Source organism: Orbicella franksi, chromosome 5 (genome assembly GCF_964199315.1).
Source record: "Orbicella franksi chromosome 5, jaOrbFran1.1, whole genome shotgun sequence".
NCBI classification, from domain to species: domain Eukaryota; kingdom Metazoa; phylum Cnidaria; class Anthozoa; order Scleractinia; family Merulinidae; genus Orbicella; species Orbicella franksi.
Genome location: NC_138149.1, coordinates 28034009 through 28055675, shown reverse-complemented (window position 1 = coordinate 28055675; position 21667 = coordinate 28034009). Strand labels below are relative to the sequence as shown.

At 41.7% G+C, this 21667-nt stretch overlaps 1 protein-coding gene across 2 annotated transcripts; it reads left to right on the top strand.

Annotated features, from left to right (window-relative positions):
- The first annotated feature begins 8507 nt into the window (after positions 1-8507).
- LOC145487620 (uncharacterized) lies at positions 8508-20629 on the top strand. Of its 2 annotated transcripts, none has more exons than XM_081466438.1 (13): positions 8508-10128; positions 10736-10841; positions 11781-12053; positions 12385-12501; positions 12780-13010; positions 13311-13493; positions 14063-14239; positions 14741-14917; positions 16128-16304; positions 16729-16905; positions 17729-17905; positions 18845-19030; positions 20090-20629. In XM_081466438.1, the coding sequence occupies exons 2-13, from the start codon at positions 10751-10753 to the stop codon at positions 20548-20550; spliced, it is 2427 nt and encodes an 808-aa protein (XP_081322564.1). In that variant the 5' UTR covers positions 8508-10128; positions 10736-10750; the 3' UTR covers positions 20551-20629. The 2 variants fall into 2 exon arrangements, with proteins under 2 accessions (XP_081322564.1, XP_081322565.1); XM_081466439.1 differs by lacking the exon at positions 20090-20629 and adding an exon at positions 19166-20073.
- Positions 20630-21667: the final 1038 nt, after the last annotated feature.

The following is a 21667-nucleotide window of genomic DNA, read 5'->3' as shown; positions in this document are numbered from 1 at the left end:
ACAGTGGAGATAAACTTGGAATAGGGAGAGGGTGGGCAATTTGTCTGTTTCATTAGCACTGTTGTATTTTTTCGTTTTCTTTTGGCAACTATTTTCTTTTCCACCTCTTGGTATTATTTGGCAGTTTTGGATCACTGCACTCGAATTTTCCCTTTCTTTTCATCTAGGAAAACGTATCTTAAGATTGTCCATCCTTCCTCCTCTAGGGGAACCAATCTTTTGGCAATCTTCTTTCTTAATTGGAACGCCATGCAATGAAACAAAAGAAGGATATCCGGTTTTACATTGGGCAGATCGGCTTTTATACAGAAACAACAACCTTGCATTGGACGTCACGCAATATTTGGTCATTTTCCAACAACGTATAATGCATGCGGAAGCCTCCAGTCTGACTGAGCGGAATGTCATACCTGAATTAATTAGCATGACTGTTGATATTGACACGGAGCGGGTAACCTGAAGAACAGTATGCATGATCTAAGGGACGGACCATGACTTTATTTTTTGAGGGGAGTGTGGGGGTTGGACAGTTTCCAAAAGAAAATTCCTGTACAGCAAAACTGCCGAATGGGGAAAACAATCGAGCGGGTGCTTTCTGCTATCCAGGTCCTGTTGTTCTTGAACAAACTGTTGGCCACCAAATCAAATAATGCACAACCTCAAGGCGAGAAAATATTTTCTGTTTTATTACATATCGATTTAATCTACAAATTTTCATTAACGCAGTAACTCTATATGCCATAATTGAAATTCAGTGCAGAAAACCAAGGAGAGCCAAGTGTTAGTAAACGTGATTTCGTAAGAACCTGCAGTTATAGTGCGAGTTTTCACCAATGAATGAATATCTGAGTATATTCACTTAGTTGATGATCTGAGCTACTAAAAAGACAATCAGGATGAGGAAAATCTAATGCATCAGTCAATTCCAGCAGTACCCATCCCCGCCCCGGGCAACCGCGGAGCATTTGCTCACGTTGTCAGTCCCGAGGGTGGGGCATCCGCAATTTTATCACGGCCCGGGGGCTGGGCATTTGCGCACCCCGGGGCGACCCTCGGGCATTCGACACTCGTGTTTTGGAAAATGCCATGCGGATGAATTCATCGGGAAAAACGAGGCGTTTGTCGAACAATGGCTTGTTCGCCAGGGACTAGAGAAACTTGCAGATGTTTTTAAAGGTATGTTTTCTCAATTTTAGATATTTCTTCATTACTTGTAAGCATATAAATATAAGCGACAAGGTGAACTATATTGTTTTTATCACAAAACAATCACTGACGTGAACACGACTATTTCGCATTTCGCATTCAAAACTAGCCTAGCATTTTTTAAATTCATGAAAGTGGAATTAACATACTTAAGGTTTGCGAATTCAAATGACGTGATCTTCAAGACAGATCTTGCGAGCTTGAAATACAATGCATCATCATTTAGAATGTCTTGATTCTTCACAGAAAAAGTAGCCTGCGAATACAAGCGCCTATCATCGCTCGCGGCTGGGGGCACGTCCGCCGCAATCCCAGCTATCCTCTAGCAAACTGTTAGAAACAAATATAAAAAGAGATAAATACAATCAGAATCAACTAACGCGTACTGTTGTCCTTGAAGTCTTACCATTGCATTAAAATACTGAACAGATGACCGTTTTATTTACTGATTAATTAAAAAAACTGCAGAGGTGTTGGAAGGCGACGATCCCGGGAGCGGGGCATTTGCCCTCTTTCTTCGTCCCCACCCCGGGGCATTTAGACAGCTTATGTGTCCCCAACCCGGGGAATTTGCCCATTTTTTTAAAAAAAAATGCTAATGCCCGGGGGGTAGCCCGGGGGGGGGGGGATGGGCACTGCTGGAATCGACAGATGCATAAACACTGACACTTGTCCTGACACTAAAAATTAAACACGAAATTCCATAATTTTTAGTTGTCGCTGGGAGCTCGAGACTTAGATCACAAGGTACGATAAAGTGGCATGACGTTCAATGTCTTCAATTGGTGTACACCCTCTACGGCGACACAAGGGTCCATAAGCAAGGCAGTAACTGTGACCCATGCGTTGTTTACATACCTCTTATCTGACTGTTATTCTTAAGCGGGTTCTTAAGCCTACTCACATCTTATAAATGGTGCGTCTCCAAGCTACTTCAGCAAATCAAACCCTTTTAACGTTGGATTGTTCACTTAGAAGTTGAACCTTATCAGTAGAAGCGCTTGGACTTCCCAACTGTGTTGAGTGTTTGTCATCAAACTCGATATGCTTCAACAACCTTCGCTCCCAGTCCATCCTCTCCAAGGCGCTTGCATAATCCAAAAACGTTCGTCTTCGTAAAGTCTTCGGAAGTCGATCCTTGTCGACGTGATCGACTCGAATTAGCAACAGAGACGAGTCTGCCATTTCTGTACAGCGGTATAGCGCTATTTCCAGCTCCTCTCGGCAGAAGTGGCTTGAAAGATAATTGTGCGAGATGATAGCTAGCACCTTTCTACTGTTGTAAACGCTATCAGCTATGTTTTCAATGATTGCCTTTCCAACTATAAAGTCCCGGCTGTGGATACAGTAGTTGATTCGCTTTCGCTCCAGCACTGGAGTGAGGTTGTCTCGTACCCAGTTGTAGTCGAGTGTGCTAAAGCTTATAAAGACATCGTACTGGAAATCCTTTGATGGCAATTCATCTGTTAAGGCAAAAAAAGTTAAAATAAAATCAAAGGTGAGGAAAAAGAATTGATGAGATTAAAGTAAATAAGTTACTCAAAGTGACATCGAGAAATTGATTCAATGATCTTGGGAAATCTTGACCATTAAAATTTTTTGTCGTCCATGTGGTCAGTAGCTTCGGCCCTCTACAACTAATGTCAGTTTTATACAGTGAATCTGGTGTTTATTGTAACATTAATTAATACATAATTCAGCGACTCTGAGTCTTTTTTCTTTTATGCTCTTTGATTTTGTTTCCTTTTTTCTAACCGTTTTAATATTCTTGCGTGGCTGGGAGGGAGTTCCTGGGGTTTTCCGTAACACGTAAACAAACCAAAGGAAAACAAACAAAAGGCATTTAACTTAGCAACTTACGTTTCCAATGCTTTCGTCTCCTGCTCCATTGTCGGTGAGCAATGGCGGCCATCACCAGACCGCAAAAGATCCCTGCTCCCACGAGAAGGATTTCCGTCAAAGATGCCTTTTGCCCCCTGTGCTTAGAATCTAAGTAAGACAGCAACCATGAGATAAACAAAAGTTATTAGCCCAGGAAGAGAGTGACACTAAAGATAAACCAAAATAAGTAAACGTTGCCGAAAAGAGGGGGTGGGGGTGGGGAAGGGGGTTAAAACTGGTTCATAGGCCAGTGACTTCCAGGGGCCTTACTGGGGCATCGGGAGCATTTAAGCATTTACTCTTGGTATTTTCGTGGACTTCTTCGTCGTGAAAATAGCACCATTATGCCAAATGGGACACCAAAGACTGAGGAACTCTGAACAGTGCTTAACGTTCCAAAGCATAGTCAAGAACACTGAGTGCCCACCGAGTGTGGCAACATCTTTTAAGACCCTGTTGAGCGGGAAATCTTTGGGTACCAAACACGATCAAACATTGTGGTGACCAACCATGTTGATGTTGTACTGAATGGCCAAACGGTGTCTATCAAGTATATTTTGAAGAGCAAAATGTTTCACAATGTTCGATGGAAGTTTTGTCGTCGTTAAAATTTTTTCAAACAAGATCAAACAAGGTGTCCAAACGAGAAAACATTTGGTCAAGAAACAATGTTTGATCGTGTTCGATCGCTAAACATTTCCTGTTTGGACAGGGCTTTACACAAGTAGAACCTTTACGTATTTTCTACAAATGTTGCCTCAACAATTAGCGGAACAAGGCTCTAACACATCGATACGGGCGCACCGTATAACCCTGCATGCAAATACCTGGTTTAACAAGGCTCAGGTAGATTGTGTCCGAGTCATTCCCTTTAAGAGTACGAACCCCGCAGTGGTAGGCTCCAGTGTCACGTTCCGTCACGTTCCTTATGAGAAGGGAGAAGTTTACTTTAGGCGTCTCTTGTTCTTGAAAATACTCAAAGTCTGACTGGCGATGAATGTTTTCATTATTGTCCAGTGGAAGTGAGGCTCCATTGAATACCCAGAAAACAAACGTGTCCCTGTCTGGAGTATTTTCTCCAACGCACGCCAGTAGTGCGTCACCACTTTTTGGGATGGCCACTTGGTGTTTAGAAGCGTACGGGTGAACCTTAGGAGGTTTTCCTGGATATTTTCCTGAACGGTGGAATAGAAAGAGAGCTAACCGTTTTACAGGTAACGAAACTCTTCTATTCATAAAAAAATATCTTTTTATCCAAGCGGGCCCCTTTCTCGAAAGTTCTGGTAACTTTAAATTTGCGGACCCGAAGTCATATTTTAAAAGATCTGACTCTAAGGAACAGTAGCGAATGTTTTGGCTTAAAAACCAGCCCATTCTGTCCATTCAGTCCATTTTATCGTTTGAATTTCAAAACACATATGTTTGAACACGGCAAACAAAAACAGCTTTTCGGGACCGGTAACTGCCGGGACTTAAAACAGAAGGGCAAGGGTAGACCTGGGAGAATGTCAATCGACCCACGCCCGTACCAAAAAGAGCGAGGGTCGATATTCTTCCTGTATCATCCCGAGCAAGCTTGGGTAGTAAGAGATGCATTAAATGACTGAGGATGTTCACAGCAAAGGTAAAAAAATCCCACATACGGACTGGCAAGATATCGGCTGACTTAGCGTTTTCTAACGTTTGCAGTTTTCACCAAAAATTGGAAAAAAAGTTGGGAGAAAAAGAACCGGCTAATATTTTACCTGTATCTGACCATGTTATTTAAGAAAAGTAAGTAAGTAAAAAAAAAACCAAACAAACAAACAAACAAAAAAAAAAACGAAGAAAAATGAACGAGACATTGGGGAATTTGAGGACTAGGCTAACAATCAAACTAAGCACAGCCAATAACAGAAAACTAAATAGTAGAGCTGGGCCGGTTTGTCTTAAAGCCGGCTAACCCTAACCAGGAGTAAAAGTTAACCGAAGCATTAAGTTTCGTTGTATAAAATGCTTTTCACTTCTTAGGTTCGTGTAGTTTGAGATTTTTCAAACTTCAAACGGAAGGAAAAACAATATAAACCGAAAACCTTACCGAAAAGTTACAAAACTGAAATCAAACTTCTCGCTAATAATCCTGCGATAGTTTAATCGGGCTTTGAACAACCTGGCTTCGGATACTTACTTTCAAGGAAGAGATTAATGTCATGTTGTTCCTCGCCAAATCTGTTCCTTGCCACACAGCTGTATTGACCAGCATGCTTCTGTCTGACATAAAGAATATCTAAATCCAGGCCTGAATCAAGGCCGTTTGCTCTTTCTGTTAGCACGTACGAGTGCTCAGCATCGCCATCTTGAATCTCCATTCCGTCTTTGAGCCAGGTGAAGTAAGGCTTCGGCCAACCACTGGCGTAACAATGGAAGACAGGATTACGCCCCTCAGACATAATCTGTGGTGTTGTAGTGAAAAATCCCTTTGTTGTCAAAATGCGTGGGCGAGCTTGATGAGTTGGAAAATATTATGTTAGAATGGCCTACTATTTGTAATTAAACACTGAGGAGTCGGCTATGACTTTGACGTTGTCTAGCTGCCACAGTTAATTCCTAAGGGCCCTTCTGTCATGATTTGGTTCGCGATGAAATCTATTCTCACCACTTTTAGTCGGTAAATGGCAATTTTTTTTTTGTAAATTGAGACTTGTTTGACAATAACAAAACTTACCATAGTGTGTTGTTTGACAATTTACCATCAAAATCTTCTGAGTAGAAACATTGCAAATGTTGAATTTCATTGGTGTAAAAGGAATATGAAAGTAAGAAATGCTCAACTCCATTATTCTCTCAGTATAGGTAGAACTGATCAAACAAAGCAAACTTGTTCGATTTTTTCCCGGGAGGACCATGCCTGTGTCCGCCGTTTCTGTCATGAACCTGCCAATCTGGGTCTTACGATATCTGCTGATTATAATATGAGCGAGATGATAAGTTAAATTTAATATAAAATTCCGTTCTCAATACTTCTTCTCAATCTTTACGAAGATTTATTTTCAGGGGGGACTAAAGCTTACTGAGGGAAGATTGAAACATATTACTTACAATATACATGGAGAACTGCGTAGCAAACATCCCGTTTCCTGTTCTTCTTCACTTCACATTGGTATGTCCCAGAGTCCTTTACGCTAATATTGCTTAATCGTAAACTCGACCAGAGACCTGGAGACGATGCCGATGATACTGTGAATAGCCGCTGACTGTTCGCTATAGTGTCTTTTTTCTTCCACGCGATCTGCCTTGCTGGTCCTCCTTGGACGACGGAACAATTTAGGGAAACTGTTTCGCTGGAATTCACAGATAATTCATTCCCTTGAAAGGAGTGGTTCTGTATTTCGCACAAGATGTTTCCACCGTCTAAACCTGGTGAAAAAGAGATCGGCTGTCTAATCCGAGGTTGAAATTCTCTTCTTATAAGAGTGGTTTTCTATTGCTGGTGTTGAACAAAAAGTCTTCATGTTGCCGCACGTCTGTTTAGTGAAAGATCACAGATGACGACAAAATATGGTAAGAACAAAAAAGTGACACAGAGCCCTAAGGTGAGTGTGTCACTGATGTTTCTAACTATATTTTGACGTCATCTCTGTACTCTTTTTGACGCACGGCAACATGGGAAATCTGTTTTTTACAATAAATAACAAACAAACAAAAACTCAGGTTAACGACTTCATGTATACGTCTGTCCTCAGAAAGATCATTAAAAAATTATTCTTTTTTGATTAAGGGGGTAATTATTAAAACAGTTTACGAAGTAAAAAAAAATTGAAGATAATGATCAAATGTGACAAGCCGCTGTAATGTAATCGACGATGACTACAATTTTGAAATGGATTGTTGAAGTGAGGCAGATGTTTCGCATATTCTTGACATTGTCAAAAATCTGCCGCTCAATCCTTTTCAAGATAGGATCAAAATGAACTGCTCCAAATGGTATTGAAACAAAACCACAAAAAAAGAGAGAAAAACATACAGCTTTATGTTTATAATGTAACCGTTATTGGATTCAGTTTTCACACGGGGGCGAAATTACAAATCAATGAGCCCTCTGTTTATTCATGAATTATCTTATCCGTGCTTCTGGCACGAAGGACTCTTAAATCTTCTAATAAATGTCCATGATTTGACTTGTTTGTGTACCAATTTTTCTTTCTGTCCCATCTCGACTTCTTGAAGCACAAATGCTTGCTATATTATGTTTAACTTGCTCGTAAAACTGGATTTAATCTCAGACGGTACATCTGTTTTTATAGACATTATATTTGATCTCAGATGAAAACGTTTCAACCCACGCCGTCCGTTACGGATCTGATTATGATTCTGAAAAAACAAAGTTTTGCTTTCCAATGATTAGATACGCAATTCTCAAGACCTGTTTGCTTAGATTTGGTTTGTGAAGATAAAGAGAAGCTAGCGAATGATCATACTTGTAAATGAAAGCTTTCAATGTAAGTAAACACAACGACAACGTTGACCGCATTCGCACGCTGAAACCAAAACCTGAATAGTTGATACCTTTGGTGTTGGAAACGTGTTAAAGATGCAGCTGACTAGGTAGATTCGTGTTCCAGACTTACCGTAACATAAGACACAAACAATAGCTCCGCTCAAGATGAAACGATTAAATAAAATTGCCATAGATGTCAATTTTAAAACGCATATGAAACAATGTCTCCAATCTTCGTGAAGAGAACTCTCGGAACATCAAACCGAGAAAAAAAAAACTTCTTGCAAGCACAGAAAACACAAGTTTGCTTCCAATTGTGTCCGATTTTTTTGCTAATATCTCAGATAAAAAAAAATAATGTAATTACCATAATCAAACAATTTCAGAGCGTAAAATTTGTCGGTATTGCTCTAATCTTGGATTTGTTCAGTTCCGACTTTCGCCTGACTGAGCACTCCGGGGAATTACATTAGTCGCTATTTATTTTAGTCTGAAGAAAAAAAAAACCGCTATCAACAGAAATTTACATTTGGTTTAATTTGTATCTTTTAAGACTGAATTCGAACCACTTTGGTGACGTATTGCGTTTATATACAAACGTATCTCAATCTACCATTTTTTTTAGCATTTCACCATCTTGCGTAGAAACCTTTAAAGTTATCGCGTGCAGACAGAGAAAACTTTGTTACAATTAAAAATGTAAGATGTGCCCAGCTTCCTTCAAAACACCGCATGCGTCTTGAATCAAGCTCAATGGGATATTACTTCGAAGATGTCTTTCTTTCATTTAGCGTGGCGTGGTGTTAATTTGAAAATATAAAAAGTGTACCAAAAACATTAACGGAAGTTGTCCGTTGTAGTACTTTATTTACGAGAGGAAAAAATATTGCCGAAAGCTCTAAAGGACATGAAGAAATCTCGCCAAATTAATCACATTTTGGTGGGGAACCCATAGGGAGAACCTGGCGTTGTAAATTAGATTAGCTTTTTCAAAAGATTTAATTGATACTTTCAGATTGTGCGAAAACACAGAATCCGCAGCGCTAATGAAAGATTAAATAGTAACAAAGTTCTGAAATAAAGGGTACGTGACCGATCGACCATGCAGGTTTTTTTCATTTCAAAAGCTTTAAGCACTAGAATTGTTATTAAGGGGGTTATCTCACTATCCAATATCAGGGACAACGAAAAAACAAAGCAAAACAAAACAAAACAAAACAAAAAAGACCGCATACATTGGGAATTCCCCGTCTTGTAGAATTTGGAAGTCAAATTTCCTACATGTCAAGTTTAAATCGACCAATGCAGCATATGATTCGTTCAACTAAACCTGTTTCCTAGCATAGGACGGACTGTTTTCATTTACTTAATCTATTTATGCACAGGGTCTAGAAACAGGAGGCGCGGTGTCCTCATGGTTAGTGCGCTTGCCTAAGTAGCGAGCCGTTCGAACCCTGGCCGGGGACATTGTGTTGTGTTCTTGGACAAGACACTTTACTCTCACGGTGCCTCTCTCTAGCCAGGTGTATAAATGGGTACCGGCGAATTTAATACTGGGGGATAACCCTGCGATGGACTAGGATCCCATCCAGGGTGGAGTAGAAATACTCCTGGTGGCTTCAGGCTACTAAAACCGGGATAAGGTTCGGCCTGGTGGGCTACTTGGCTTGTATGCAGACTTTACCTACCTACCAAGAAACCGTGGAATTCTGATTTTTCGAACCTCTGACGGACAAGCTTGGTTTGAAAAATCGGGTAGTTCGAGAAATCGAGGGCACAATTAGTGGTGGACTGAAATAGGAAAACAATATTTAGCTCGAAAACTATGGATTTGACTGTGTATTTTCCGTTGCTAGGCTTTTTATCTTGAACACAACACTCGGAACCTGTAGAGTAAGAACCTAGAAGTCTTTCTACGAGTTAAATGGCCCATCAGGCGGGAGCTTATCTCGGCTTCTGTAGCATGAAGCGACTAGGGGTATTTCTACTCCCCCAAGGGTGGGATGCTAGTCCATCGCAGGGTTACCCCGGCATTAAGTTCGCCGGTACCCATTTATACACCTGAGTGGAGAGAGGCACTGTGAGAGCAAAACGTCTTATCAAAGAACAGAACACAGTGTCCCCGGCCAGGGCTTGGAACCGCACCGCTCGATCCGGAGCCGAGCGCAATAACCACGAGGCCATCGCGCCTCCCAAATCACTTCAGCAAAAGCGTCAAGTAATTAGCAATACAAAGATATGGAATGACCTCGCTAAAAATGTTTTATGCGATCAATAGCTCAGTTCTCCAAGTAAACACGTAAACTGTATGATGGAAACAGGTAGGGAGAGTTTATTGATTTGTGACCTGTTTTCGGGTACCTGAATAGGACAAACAGAAGAACTATCAATGCCTTTGGTTGTTTCAAAAGAATATATCTTGGTGCTTGTTAAATATTAAAAGGTCGAGGATTGAAACAAAAACTTGGCCATTCGACCAAGATAATTTTCAGTTGAACTGGTTTGAAAAGAAATATTCAAATCTGCCGAGCATCACGGATTCGCGAAAATAATTTCGGAGCAAAGTAAGTGTGTTTTCCTTATGCTATGATTCAGCTGTGTTTAAAGAGGTAATCGTCAGCAGAAAATGTTATGATAACAATTCGTTTCACTGTCTCAGCATTTCACAACAAAACAAAATCGATATCTAGGTCATGAGCCTGCTCCCTTTCCAATAAACAGCCTGTTTCAAAATGGCTACCGTCGTTAAAATCTCTACGGACAGATTTGATATCAAGATTTGGCACTTTCTCTTTTGTCTTTTATTTTATTACTGTCACAGTTCACTAGACCTATAATATTTTTTAGATATTCTTGAAGACTGCAGCTTAAATACGTATTTTACTGCATTTTTACGTCACACTTAATTATTTCAACCCCATAACTGTATATACTTTCGCTGTACATACAGCCTTTACGAAATTTTGTCTATTGAACAAGACCTCTGTCGCCGCCATACTCCTAGGAGTACTTTTAACAATTATTTATATTCCATATAACATGATATCAGCTTTTAATGTATTAGTGTTTATAACCCTCTTCAACGGTCTTATAAATGCAATAAGTTTTCCAAAGACGAAAAGCAAGCTTAGAATCTATGTATTTTATTATTATTTTATTCACTCTTTCTAGAGCAACTACCAACATATGGATTGGAAATATTGGTCATTTCTTTATTTTCTTGGAGTATGGTTGATGGTTTGTACATCTACTTCTGGTCGCTTGGCGTTAAAACAAGGTAAAATTAAACGAACTAAAATAACCTACTTTTGATCGCTCCTTTGCTAAATCATGTAAAAACTGAACCCCTTTTCTATCTCCTAATCTCTTGGGAGAAGAACAGTTACGGAAATTTGGCATGCAAGGGATTAAAAGTGGTTAAACAGTAGACTACCTCATCTCGCAATCTTCTTCGTAGTAAAATATCCGAAGATTGACAGCACTCATTTCGGTGTCAAGATTTAGAAGACTTCTCATCTTACGGTGTAGCAAAGGATTCTATGAGTCTACTTTATGTTGTCCTGCACCACAAGTCCATAACCGCTTTTGCAAATAACGTAATGACTACTTTGTCGGACACGAGAGCCATACACTGACAGACTCTTACAGAGAGACATTTAATTAGTACCCTGGTGTATAAATGTGCAGGCTGAATCGTCGGGGCAAACTGAAAAAATAATGCCAGAAGTAACCAAAGATAGAAGGAAGCGATGATGCAAGTCGCAAGAAGTTTAGTAAATTTACAGAAAGTGAAGAGAAAATGCGAACAATACTGCCAACGGATAGTTTCAAGACTGGCATGTTATTTTATGGCAGAAGCTTTCACTGTAGGTGCATGAGTTATGACCAATCGGGAATCGTGTTTTGCTGCTGTCGCAGGACAAAATTCGATCTTAAAAACCACTCTTTAAGGATTTTACATTTGTAACCATTTGCCATTCAATGCTCTTGAGCTCAAAATTATATCCAATAGAATATTCTAATTTAGCACCATACATTTCTTCGATCTCAGATGAATTGTTACACATTCTTAGTGGTATTTCGAGACTTTATCTCATATTTGAACATTTACAACGATGTCATTGCCAGTTTACTGAAGTACATTAAAACCGTAAGGAGAATTAAGACGCTTTTATCACACCCTTAAAATGGATAAACTATCACGGCTTAATTCCAGAATTTAAACGCGAGGATTATACATGTGGAAACGACTGCCCGGATTACTGCTACCCCGAATGTTATCCCGGTTGCTGCAATTACCCTACGTACTACACACAGCCTCCTCCACCACCTCCTGCTCCCCCGCAACCCGGACCCCCGGGGGCTGACGGCCCAGTCGGTCCCCCTGGACCTCCGGGACCGGATGGACCAAAGGGAATACCGGGACCTCCCGGATTACAGGGGCCACCGGGACTTCCTGGACCTCCTGGCAGCCTAGCGGGACCACCCGGTATGTATACTACGGATAGTCCTTACTAAAGACGTGAAAAGAAATCGAGAACAATTAGAAATCCTTTGTTTAAGGAACGTTTTACGGTTTAGTAAATAGGTGACCTTAGATTTACAATCTAGGAGTAGAAACTGTGTGGCGATTTACTTAGATAGCGAGGATTAAGAAAGCAAAACTGAACAGAGTTTTGTAGAACGTACAACATTGGATGAAACTCTGCCGTTGTTCCTATTGATCACCTATCCTGCTTCATCGCAGGAGGCGGTCTTAGCAGTTGACTGAGGCTTATTCTAGCTGTATAAGGATGCAAAATTATGTTCCTTCCCTACAGGTGCTTCAGGACCTTCAGGAAATCCTGGACAGCCAGGAAGTTTAGGTGAACCAGGGGATATGGGACCTGTTGGCCTTCCTGGAGCCCCCGGGCCGCCAGCTCCACCAGGACCACCAGGTAAGCTTGATTTGAATTGTTGCTTCTATTATCATTTTCATCGCTATCGCTATCGTCATCATCATCATCATCATCATCATTATCATCGTCGTCGTCATACTCGTCGATATCGTCAGTATCGTCATCACCACCACAATTATCATCGTTATTATAATCGTCAGCCTCATCGTCATCATGATCAACAACTTTATCATAATCGTTATCGTCAAAGTCATTATCATCATCCATAGATATTTGACATATAATTGACATTGCAGTAATCTATTTGACTTCACCAGGAATGAAAGGACCCAGCGGTGATAACGGCCCCCCTGGAACCATGGGAGAACCCGGAAGCCAAGGCGACCCCGGTGCCGCCGGCCTACCGGGCCCTCCGGGACCACCAGGACCTCCTGGAGTGCCAGCCGCTGCACCTCCGCCATCGTGCCCTGAGATTTGTGAGACAGTCTGTGTTAGCATATGCCCGAGCACATGTTGCTCCTCCAGAGAAGGTGTACCAGGACCCGAGGGTGAGCTCTTGATGGTAGACCGCGGCAAAATCGTGTCCCTCATCAGCTCCTGTTTTATGACATAGACAGAGTAATCGATCTCTTATATCATTCATCTTAAATCAGAAATGTTGATAAAACCAGATATATTGGCAACCCACTTTGAAAAAAATATTGCTCGAAACTAGGTGACTGATAAGCGAAACTCGAGTCTTTCTTTTAATTTATGTTATGATTTAGAGATCAATTGACCTGGTCTGACTTGAAGGTCCGTTTATTGAAAGCATTATGTTTCTGCCCATTTTCTTTCGTTGTTTCTAGGCCAGCAAGGACCAAAAGGATCAGACGGTCCCATGGGAGCTATGGGAGCTCCAGGCAGTCCAGGAGACGCGGGAGCTGCTGGACTCCCGGGGCCACTTGGCCCGCCGAGACCTCCGGGAGTACCAACTTCTGCAGCCTCGAGCTCCGCCTATGATTCCCAAGCTGGAGCACCTGGTCCTGCAGGTACATGAAAATCGCTGTCATCTCTGAATTTGAGGGCAAAGAAGAAGCGACACTTTGTTTTAATCAAACATCAATAACAGCAAATACGACAACAACAAAGAGATAAACAATCAAAATACAAGTTGTCACTAGGTGTACTAGGTGCCCAAAATAACCGTATTGGCTAGCTAATTATAAGGTTGAAATAAACCGATGTCAAAACTGCAACTGCCAAGCTTGTCCCACTGCCTTCTCAATAAAGCAGGAGCCTATCACCCAGAGCCTCCATACGTATTATATCCTTGAGTCAATCCTTTCCAGCATCTTTTATTTTTAGAATTGGTTTCCTGCAGGTCTCAAGCTATCGTCTTAAAATTAATATTAATAATTAGATTAAAAAACCGCAAGATCAACACGTAGGGAAGAGTCATGGTTTTATTTTTCAATCAAAAGTCGTTTTTTTGGCCGGTGAATGTGTTCATTTCTTTGAGCTTCGATGAGTTTGAGTATTTAACTTTCGGTGCAACATTCCGTAGCAGTAATAGTTAACGGGATTTCTACTGCTATTCTTTTTTCCCTTTTGGCATTAGGTTCTGCCGGACCTCAAGGCCCTCAGGGATCAATGGGGGCCAGGGGTGAGATGGGAAGCCCGGGGGACCAAGGGGCACCCGGAGCAGCTGGACCTCCCGGCCCACCGGGTCCTCCTGGAATCCCAGCAACATCTGCTTCAGCTTCAGGAGCATCCGCTGGTGCACCAGGCCCGGCAGGTAAGAGCCTTCGACTTACGTTTCACTGATGGCAAGGTGAGATCAGATCTCTCTACAGACGTGGTGGTGTGTTTCCTTGCTGCGTTTTCTGATAAACGATGCACGATTTACCTCAATATTGTCATCTCTTTTAAAGGGGGCAAGCGATTGCGATAAAATTCTCTCCTTTTGGTATACACCCAGTAGAACTTTAAATCAGTTAAGATGGCTCTGGATGTCAACTGTTTAGCTAGCAGGCCCTCGACCAGAAACCTGTTTACATCTTGTCCGAACTCTCGTTATGAGATTTCACAGGGCCTCAAGGTCTGCAGGGAACTGTGGGAGAGATGGGAGCCATGGAAAGTCCAGATGACCCGGAAGCAGCCGGAGCGGTAGGACCTCTGGGTCTGCTGGGAGCCCCTAGCTGGTTCCATGAACTGCAGCCTGAAATTAGACCGTCATTGGAAATTACTAGGAGATCATGAATCAGACCCTAAAAAATATTTCATTCATTTACCACAGGTTTGGAAGGACCTTCAGGTCCGCAAGGCCCTATGGGAGCTCTGGGAGCCATGGGAAAACAGGGTGACCCAGGAGCAGCCGGGTCAGCAGGGGCCCCTGGCCCGCCGGGACCCCCGGGACCTCCTGCAGCTCAACCTGCGGCATATGCAGCCCCCGCTGGTGCACCAGGCCCGACAGGTAAGGTCCATGACGCTGAAACTAAAAAAAAGAAATAAAACAAAACAAAACAAAACAAAAATAGCTTAATATATGTTCAGTGTAGAGAATAAATGTGATACCGAGCAAATGCATTGTGTCTATAATACAGGCAACAGATTGCAAGGAATCGTTGATGTACTTGTAAAATTTCGATATAATTTTATATCATCTTCAGACTGAGGTGACATACAGGTAGCAGAAATTTAAATATTGCAAAATGGTATATTAGCATTACACGTGAAAATACAAAACAAAGACGAGACTATCAAGAGAATGGATGTTCAGTGTGCATAACTACGAACATGCATCCTTGTCTTCCAAGAGCAAAAGTTGTAATGACAACAGTCATGTTAGTTAGTGACGACTGAGTTGCGCTGTAGTTGTATTCACTGAAGTCTGCCATATTGATGGAACAAAATATATCCATATCAGAAAATGAAGAGCTTATATCTTTGGTACCAGATTAAAGGTAACTTATGGTCAGACTCTTCTTTTGCCTGTTAAATGCCAGACATTCGACTGCTATTGAAAATTAGTAAGAGGTCATAAATCACCTTGCATACGGCGGCTGCTGTCGAGACCCGGAGCTGTTCTTTTGAAGCGAAACGATACTTGACGTTTTTATAGCAGATGACTAAAAAATAAGGACAATGCTTAAGTTGCTTTGGCCTTTTTTAATACTTAATTCGAAAATTCGGCGTTGAATTTGACGAGGAACAAGATATTTGTTCAAAGTAACACAATTATCATGCTACCTGGCGACACTCGACGAGCGACGAACGAGTTGCTGGACGTTGGCGACCCAGTTTTCCCGCCAAAAGCTAGGAGACGCAAACCGTTTCAAATTTTTCACTTTTTTCAACCTGATTTGGCTTATGGCATTATAAATCACTTTTCGTAAATATTCAACGCAGTCTCCAGTGAGGAAAGTTGCCCGACTTCAATTTCTTCCCTCCTGGGACAGGACAGTAACTTTTAACTTTTAATTTATGACATTTTACTTTTTGAGTTATTTATTTTTAAACTACTAGTATAGTATTTACTGTTTTAGAAGTATAACAATTAAAGATAAAAGATTAAAGATTAAAGTTTTAGCTGCCTGTTGAGCCCTGATTGGTCAATAAAAATTTAAGGCGCGCCAGACGTATACAAGGCAGAAACTGAAACATATTTTACTCCATTGCGAAAGGTTTGGCAGGACCTTCAGGTCCGCAAGGTTCTATGGGAGCTATGGGAGCCATGGGAAAACAGGGCGACCCAGGAGCAGCCGGCCCAGCAGGGGCCCCGGGCCCGCCGGGACCCCCGGGACCTCCAGCACCTCAACCCGTAACACATGCAGCCCCGGCCGGTGTACCAGGACAAACAGGTAACCTACCGCTACAATAAAAAACTTTTCTTATGTTCAGTGTGCATATATACATACAAACATCTATCCCAGTCTTTACAAGACCACTAAAAAAGTACAAAGATTTACAACACACCTGCAGAGCAATTATTCTGCATAGTACACCGTTTGTTTGGTGACGTTCTTATAGCGGTGGTCGTAGTGGTTTTCTTAAGCTGCTTATTGTAATGCTATTTTACTACTCTTCAAGGGAACAAAAATCCTCTCTTATTAATTTGTATTTTCTTAATAAAAGACAAAGGCTGGTGACAATGTTTTGCCGGGAAACCTCGTAACCTGCGCGGGTCAGACTCTCCTTTTGTCTGAGTCACAGCCTAATTACATAATAAAAATGTCTGAAATTAGACCGTTATTAAAAATTTTATATTTCATTCGATCGCGACAGGTTTGGTGGGACCGTCAGGTCCGCAAGGCCCTATGGGAGCTATGGGAGCCATGGGAAAACAGGGTGACCCAGGAGCAGCCGGGCTAGCAGGGACCTCGGGCCCACCGGGACCCCCGGGACCTCCAGCTGCTCAACCCGCAGCATATGCAGCCCCCGCTGGTGCTCGAGGCCAAACAGGTAAGATGTCGCTACAGTAAAAAAAGACAAATGTTACCCTTTGCATGTTGAGCATGTTTTTATCTGTTTATGTATCCCTGTCTGCCAAGAGCAACAATTATGACAACAGTCATGCTCGTGACGATTGGGTTGTGCTGTTGTTTTATGTGCTGAATTCGGTCATATTAAATCGCGACAAAGTATACTCATGTGAGCAATTAAAAGGAAATGAAATTCTTTAGAGTTTAAGCTGCCTCTTGTAGTCTAGAGAGGGAGCTCCTTTTGCCTGTTGTCACAGCCTGATCACAGATTTATCCCTGAAAATCGACCTCTATTGGAAATTAGTAGAATTCTACTAGTATGCCAATGCAAGTGCTGTAATCTGATTGGCTGAGCCATTGCACATTATCAGCCATTAGTGTGCAGTGGCTTGGTGTGGTCAACAAACTTTCAACGTTTTCTCGTTTATCCGAAGTTTTGAAAGAACACTTAAAAACAAATGAAAAATTAGATTCCCGAGAAGACTAAAAGAGGGACATTCACGGTTTCTTGAATTAAAAAACTCGAGTTTTTCGAAAGAAACTGAAAGGGCGCACTCACACAACTGGAAATAAATCCTCCAAATCTAATACTAAGACCAGAAATAATTGGAATGGTTATTTGAAGCAAATTTCAATCAGAATTGTACTAAAACAATTAGATTATTCGCTCTCGATTTCTTTGTGGCGATAGTAGATTCAGAATAAACTATCCCCTTGTAGAAATCTCGAGCTCATAATCTACTTGTTAATTAGCAAGGGATCGTGAATCAGAAACGAAAACATATTTTACTCGATTACGACAGGTTTGGAGGGACCTAAAGGCCCGCAAGGCCCTATGGGAGCTATGGGAGCTATGGGAAAACAGGGCGACCCCGGAGCAGCCGGGCCAGCAGGGGCCCCGGGCCCGCCGGGACCTCCGGGACCTCCTGCAGCTCCACCCGCAACATATGCAGTCCCCGCTGGTGCGCCAGGCCCGACAGGTAAAATCCATGTCGTTTCAATTAAAAACAAATACGACTTTAATATAATAAATTCATATGTTCAGTAATTAAACCTAAAAACATGCATGCCCCTACTATTCCAAGGGCAAACATTGTGGCAACAATCACGTTTATGACATTTTAGTTGCACTGTGTGTAGTTTACAGTCAAACCAAGTGAAGCGTATCCCTCAAGATTACATTAATAAATTGATTATTTGAATATTGAACCAGCTAATCGTTTCAAGAATGCAATAATGAATTGATTATTTGAATATTAAACTCGCTAGTCATTTCAAAACTCATTATTAAATTGACTTTTTTTAAACAGTAAATCCATTAGCCGTATTCTTGGAACGACTAGTGGGTTCAGTTTTCCAATAAGCAATTCATTATTACATTCTTGAAACGATTAGCGGATTCAATATTCAAATAATCAATTCATTAATGTAATCTTGAGGGGTAGGCTTCACTTGGTTTGACTGTAAATACTGAAGTCGGTCATATGAGCCAAATCGGAGTTTCAAGAATCAGTGCAGGGCGCCTCTAGTGTATTCCCTTCTTTTGTTTTCTTTTTTTTTTTAATAACAAAAGAATTAAGAAAATAAATTAAGGATAAAAACGCACACATAATGCATTTATTATTGATGAAATCAATTTTTACCCAAATTCAAATTCATTGTCACCTAATCAAAGAAGAAAAAAAGGTATTTTCTATGGTTTGATATCAAATTCAAGAAGTCCCTGCCACCAGTGAAGTTTGGTACCATGAAAACACCGCAAAATCCTCATTTAGTAGTTTCCCCATCCTAATTGGCAGAAACCTTAAAATCGGTATTTCACGATGTCATGATCTCCGATGTGAAGGTAATTTAAGATTCGACCTCACCTCTCTCCGTGTTATATCTCTTAAAAATCCTCACATCTGTATATGTTTTAGGCCTAGAAGGTCCAAAGGGGCCACAAGGATCTGTGGGAGCTATGGGAGCAATGGGAGATCCCGGTGACCCCGGAGCAGCTGGGCCTCCAGGTCCTCCGGGTCCACCTGGTCCCCCGGGAATACGGGCAACGAGACCACCACCTGTGGGGCCTCCAGCAGGCAGTCCAGGTAGCCCGGGACCAGCTGGTAAGTTGAGATTTAGTAACTTGTACGAAAGATCATGCACGTAGTGATCTAGTCGGGAGTTTAAAAGAAAAAAATATTGCTTACGCCTGTTTTCCGACCTTGTTAGAGGACTTATTTAGCTGGTATCTATTGCAGGTTTAAAACCTTGTTAGCTGACATCTGTAACATCGCTGCTCAGTATAACAGCGGAGGGATATAACTGACCAATAATTGTTGACAAACTTTACACCAGAGCTACAGCCAACACCATCAAGGCTTACCTGATCAATCAGTCTCAACAGACCAGACTTGTAACACTATGGACTGACAACACTTTTCACTCGACTCAGAATATGACTTCCGCTGATGATGATGTTGAAACCATTCAGTCACCAACAACAGTTCTTTTCATAACAACAATTATCTAGACGATAACACTAGATGAAGCACTGGTATTCCTGGGTTTAAAACGTTTACAATCTCTGGACCCCTAGCCTGGCCAAACAAACTCCCCAGTAGACGCAGGCTGAAAACTTGAAACTCCCCTTGGCCAGGCCTTGCGTGCACTTGCGTTGACTTGCGTTCACTTCTGTCAAGATCAAATTTGCACGCAAGTCGACGCAAGCTCTCCATTGTTTGGCCACGCAACCCAACTCAATGCAAGTTGAGTAACGTCCATCGTTGTTATAGTAAGCCATTAGCCAATCAAATACAGGCTATTGGCCGCGCGGGACTAAGCCCGCAACCTTGAAATGAGTTTATTTGCGACCTGCGTGTACTTGAGAGGAAACTTGCGAGTCCGTTTAGCCACTCAATGCAAGTCTTTACGCAAGTTAAACTTGCTCTATGTGACTACTTGCGCGTCCATTTAGCCAGGGCTTAACATCTGTTTCTGCCGCATGCAGCGGGGACAAACAAGCTTTTTGTAATCTGCTACTAAAATATAAATTAGGGGTTCAGCCTTGATTAAAATTACTTAAAGGTATCCAACAGTTGTTTAATTGTCATCGTATCTATTGAAACCTTGAAGCCGCTGTTTTGCAGTCAACAAAAATACTTGTAATTATTTCTTTTCTTCAGGTCTTCAAGGAGAACAAGGCGCACAGGGAGCGATGGGAGTCATGGGAAAGCCCGGCGATGCAGGACCTGCCGGACCGGCCGGACCAGCCGGACCACCGGGGCCACCGGGACCCCCTGGAATACCGGCTGCGAGACCTCCCCTTCCTTTCACGTGTCCAGCCATTTGCGATAAGCTATGTGTTGGAATTTGTCCTACACAGAATTGTTGCAAAAAGTCACAAATCCCAACCAAACAAAAAATCGTGCCGATAAAAGTTGCTCAAAAGCCAGTCATGCCGCCAGTACAAGGACAAGCACAGGCGAAGACAACTTTACAAGGGGGTCACAAAAAGGAACGAAAATTACAAGTAAATGCTCAGAAACATGCCCAAGCTCCAGTTAAAGAAATTCCTTCGCTTAACAGTCATAAAGTCAAAAGAAGCAAAATAAGACACAGGAAATATCACAGTTGGCTACAGTAATTCAATGTCCACTTTGTAGTTATACAGAAATATTATATAGAAAGCATCAATACTGAAAGGAATAAAACTATCTTTATTAACGAAGGAACGAGAATCGTCATCTTTTGTTTCATCAAATCTAACCTAAAAATGTTACCGTGTGAAACATTTTTTTTACACGTGAAACAGAGCAGTTTTGCCTCGACGAGATTTTCAAATCACTCACAAAATTAATAATATTCTCCAACCCTTGCGCAGGGTTGTAATTCAGCGCTGAATCCCTACAAGTTTTTTAAACTTAAACCGTCAGGATACAGCACTTACGGAACTTAGCAAATCCTTAGCAGATCGTAGGTAATTTAATACGGAAGTAAACTTCTGGCTGGAAGTGGAATTCTCCCTTCGCACCAAGCCATTTGCGGAAGCTATGTTATAGGACTGTTTAAGGGCGGTTCCTTCGGGATGATCTGGATCAGCAACAATGATCCCAGATCACTGGGATTATGGTACATCAAAGGAGCCGATGAATCCGTAACCAGTGAAGATTCATGGGCTCTTTTGATACACAATAAACGGAATGATCTTGGATCACTCATCCTGATTCGGATCATTCCAAAGAAACGCAGCCTTCAGCTTGGTTTTCAATAGCGACGCAAGCACAAGCGCAAGCACAAGCGCAAGCACAAGCGCAAACACAATATAATTCTTATTTCACCGTGAAAACAGCCTTGACGCAGGCATAAGCACAAGCGCATGCACAAGCACAAGCACAAGGATCAAAATTTTTCCTTTTTTTGTTCTTGCTCTTATGTTTGCGTTTGCGCTGCAACAAGTGAAAACGAAATACCGCTCGGGTATACCACAAGCACAATGATATTTACCACACGTGGTTATGTTTGGCCAATATATAAAAACGCTGGATCCAGATTACCTCGCGCCTAAACTGGCGGAAGGTTCGGATGATTTTGCTTGTGCTTGTGTTTGCGTCGAATTTCGTTTCCACTTGGGTCATCCCTATTGCTTGCGTTTTTGTTTGGGCTTGTGCTTACGTTTGTGCTTGCACTTGTGCTTGCGCTTGCGCTTGTGTTTGCGCTTGTGTTTGCGTCTAGTGAAAACCAGGCTTTAGTGAAAAGTAGAC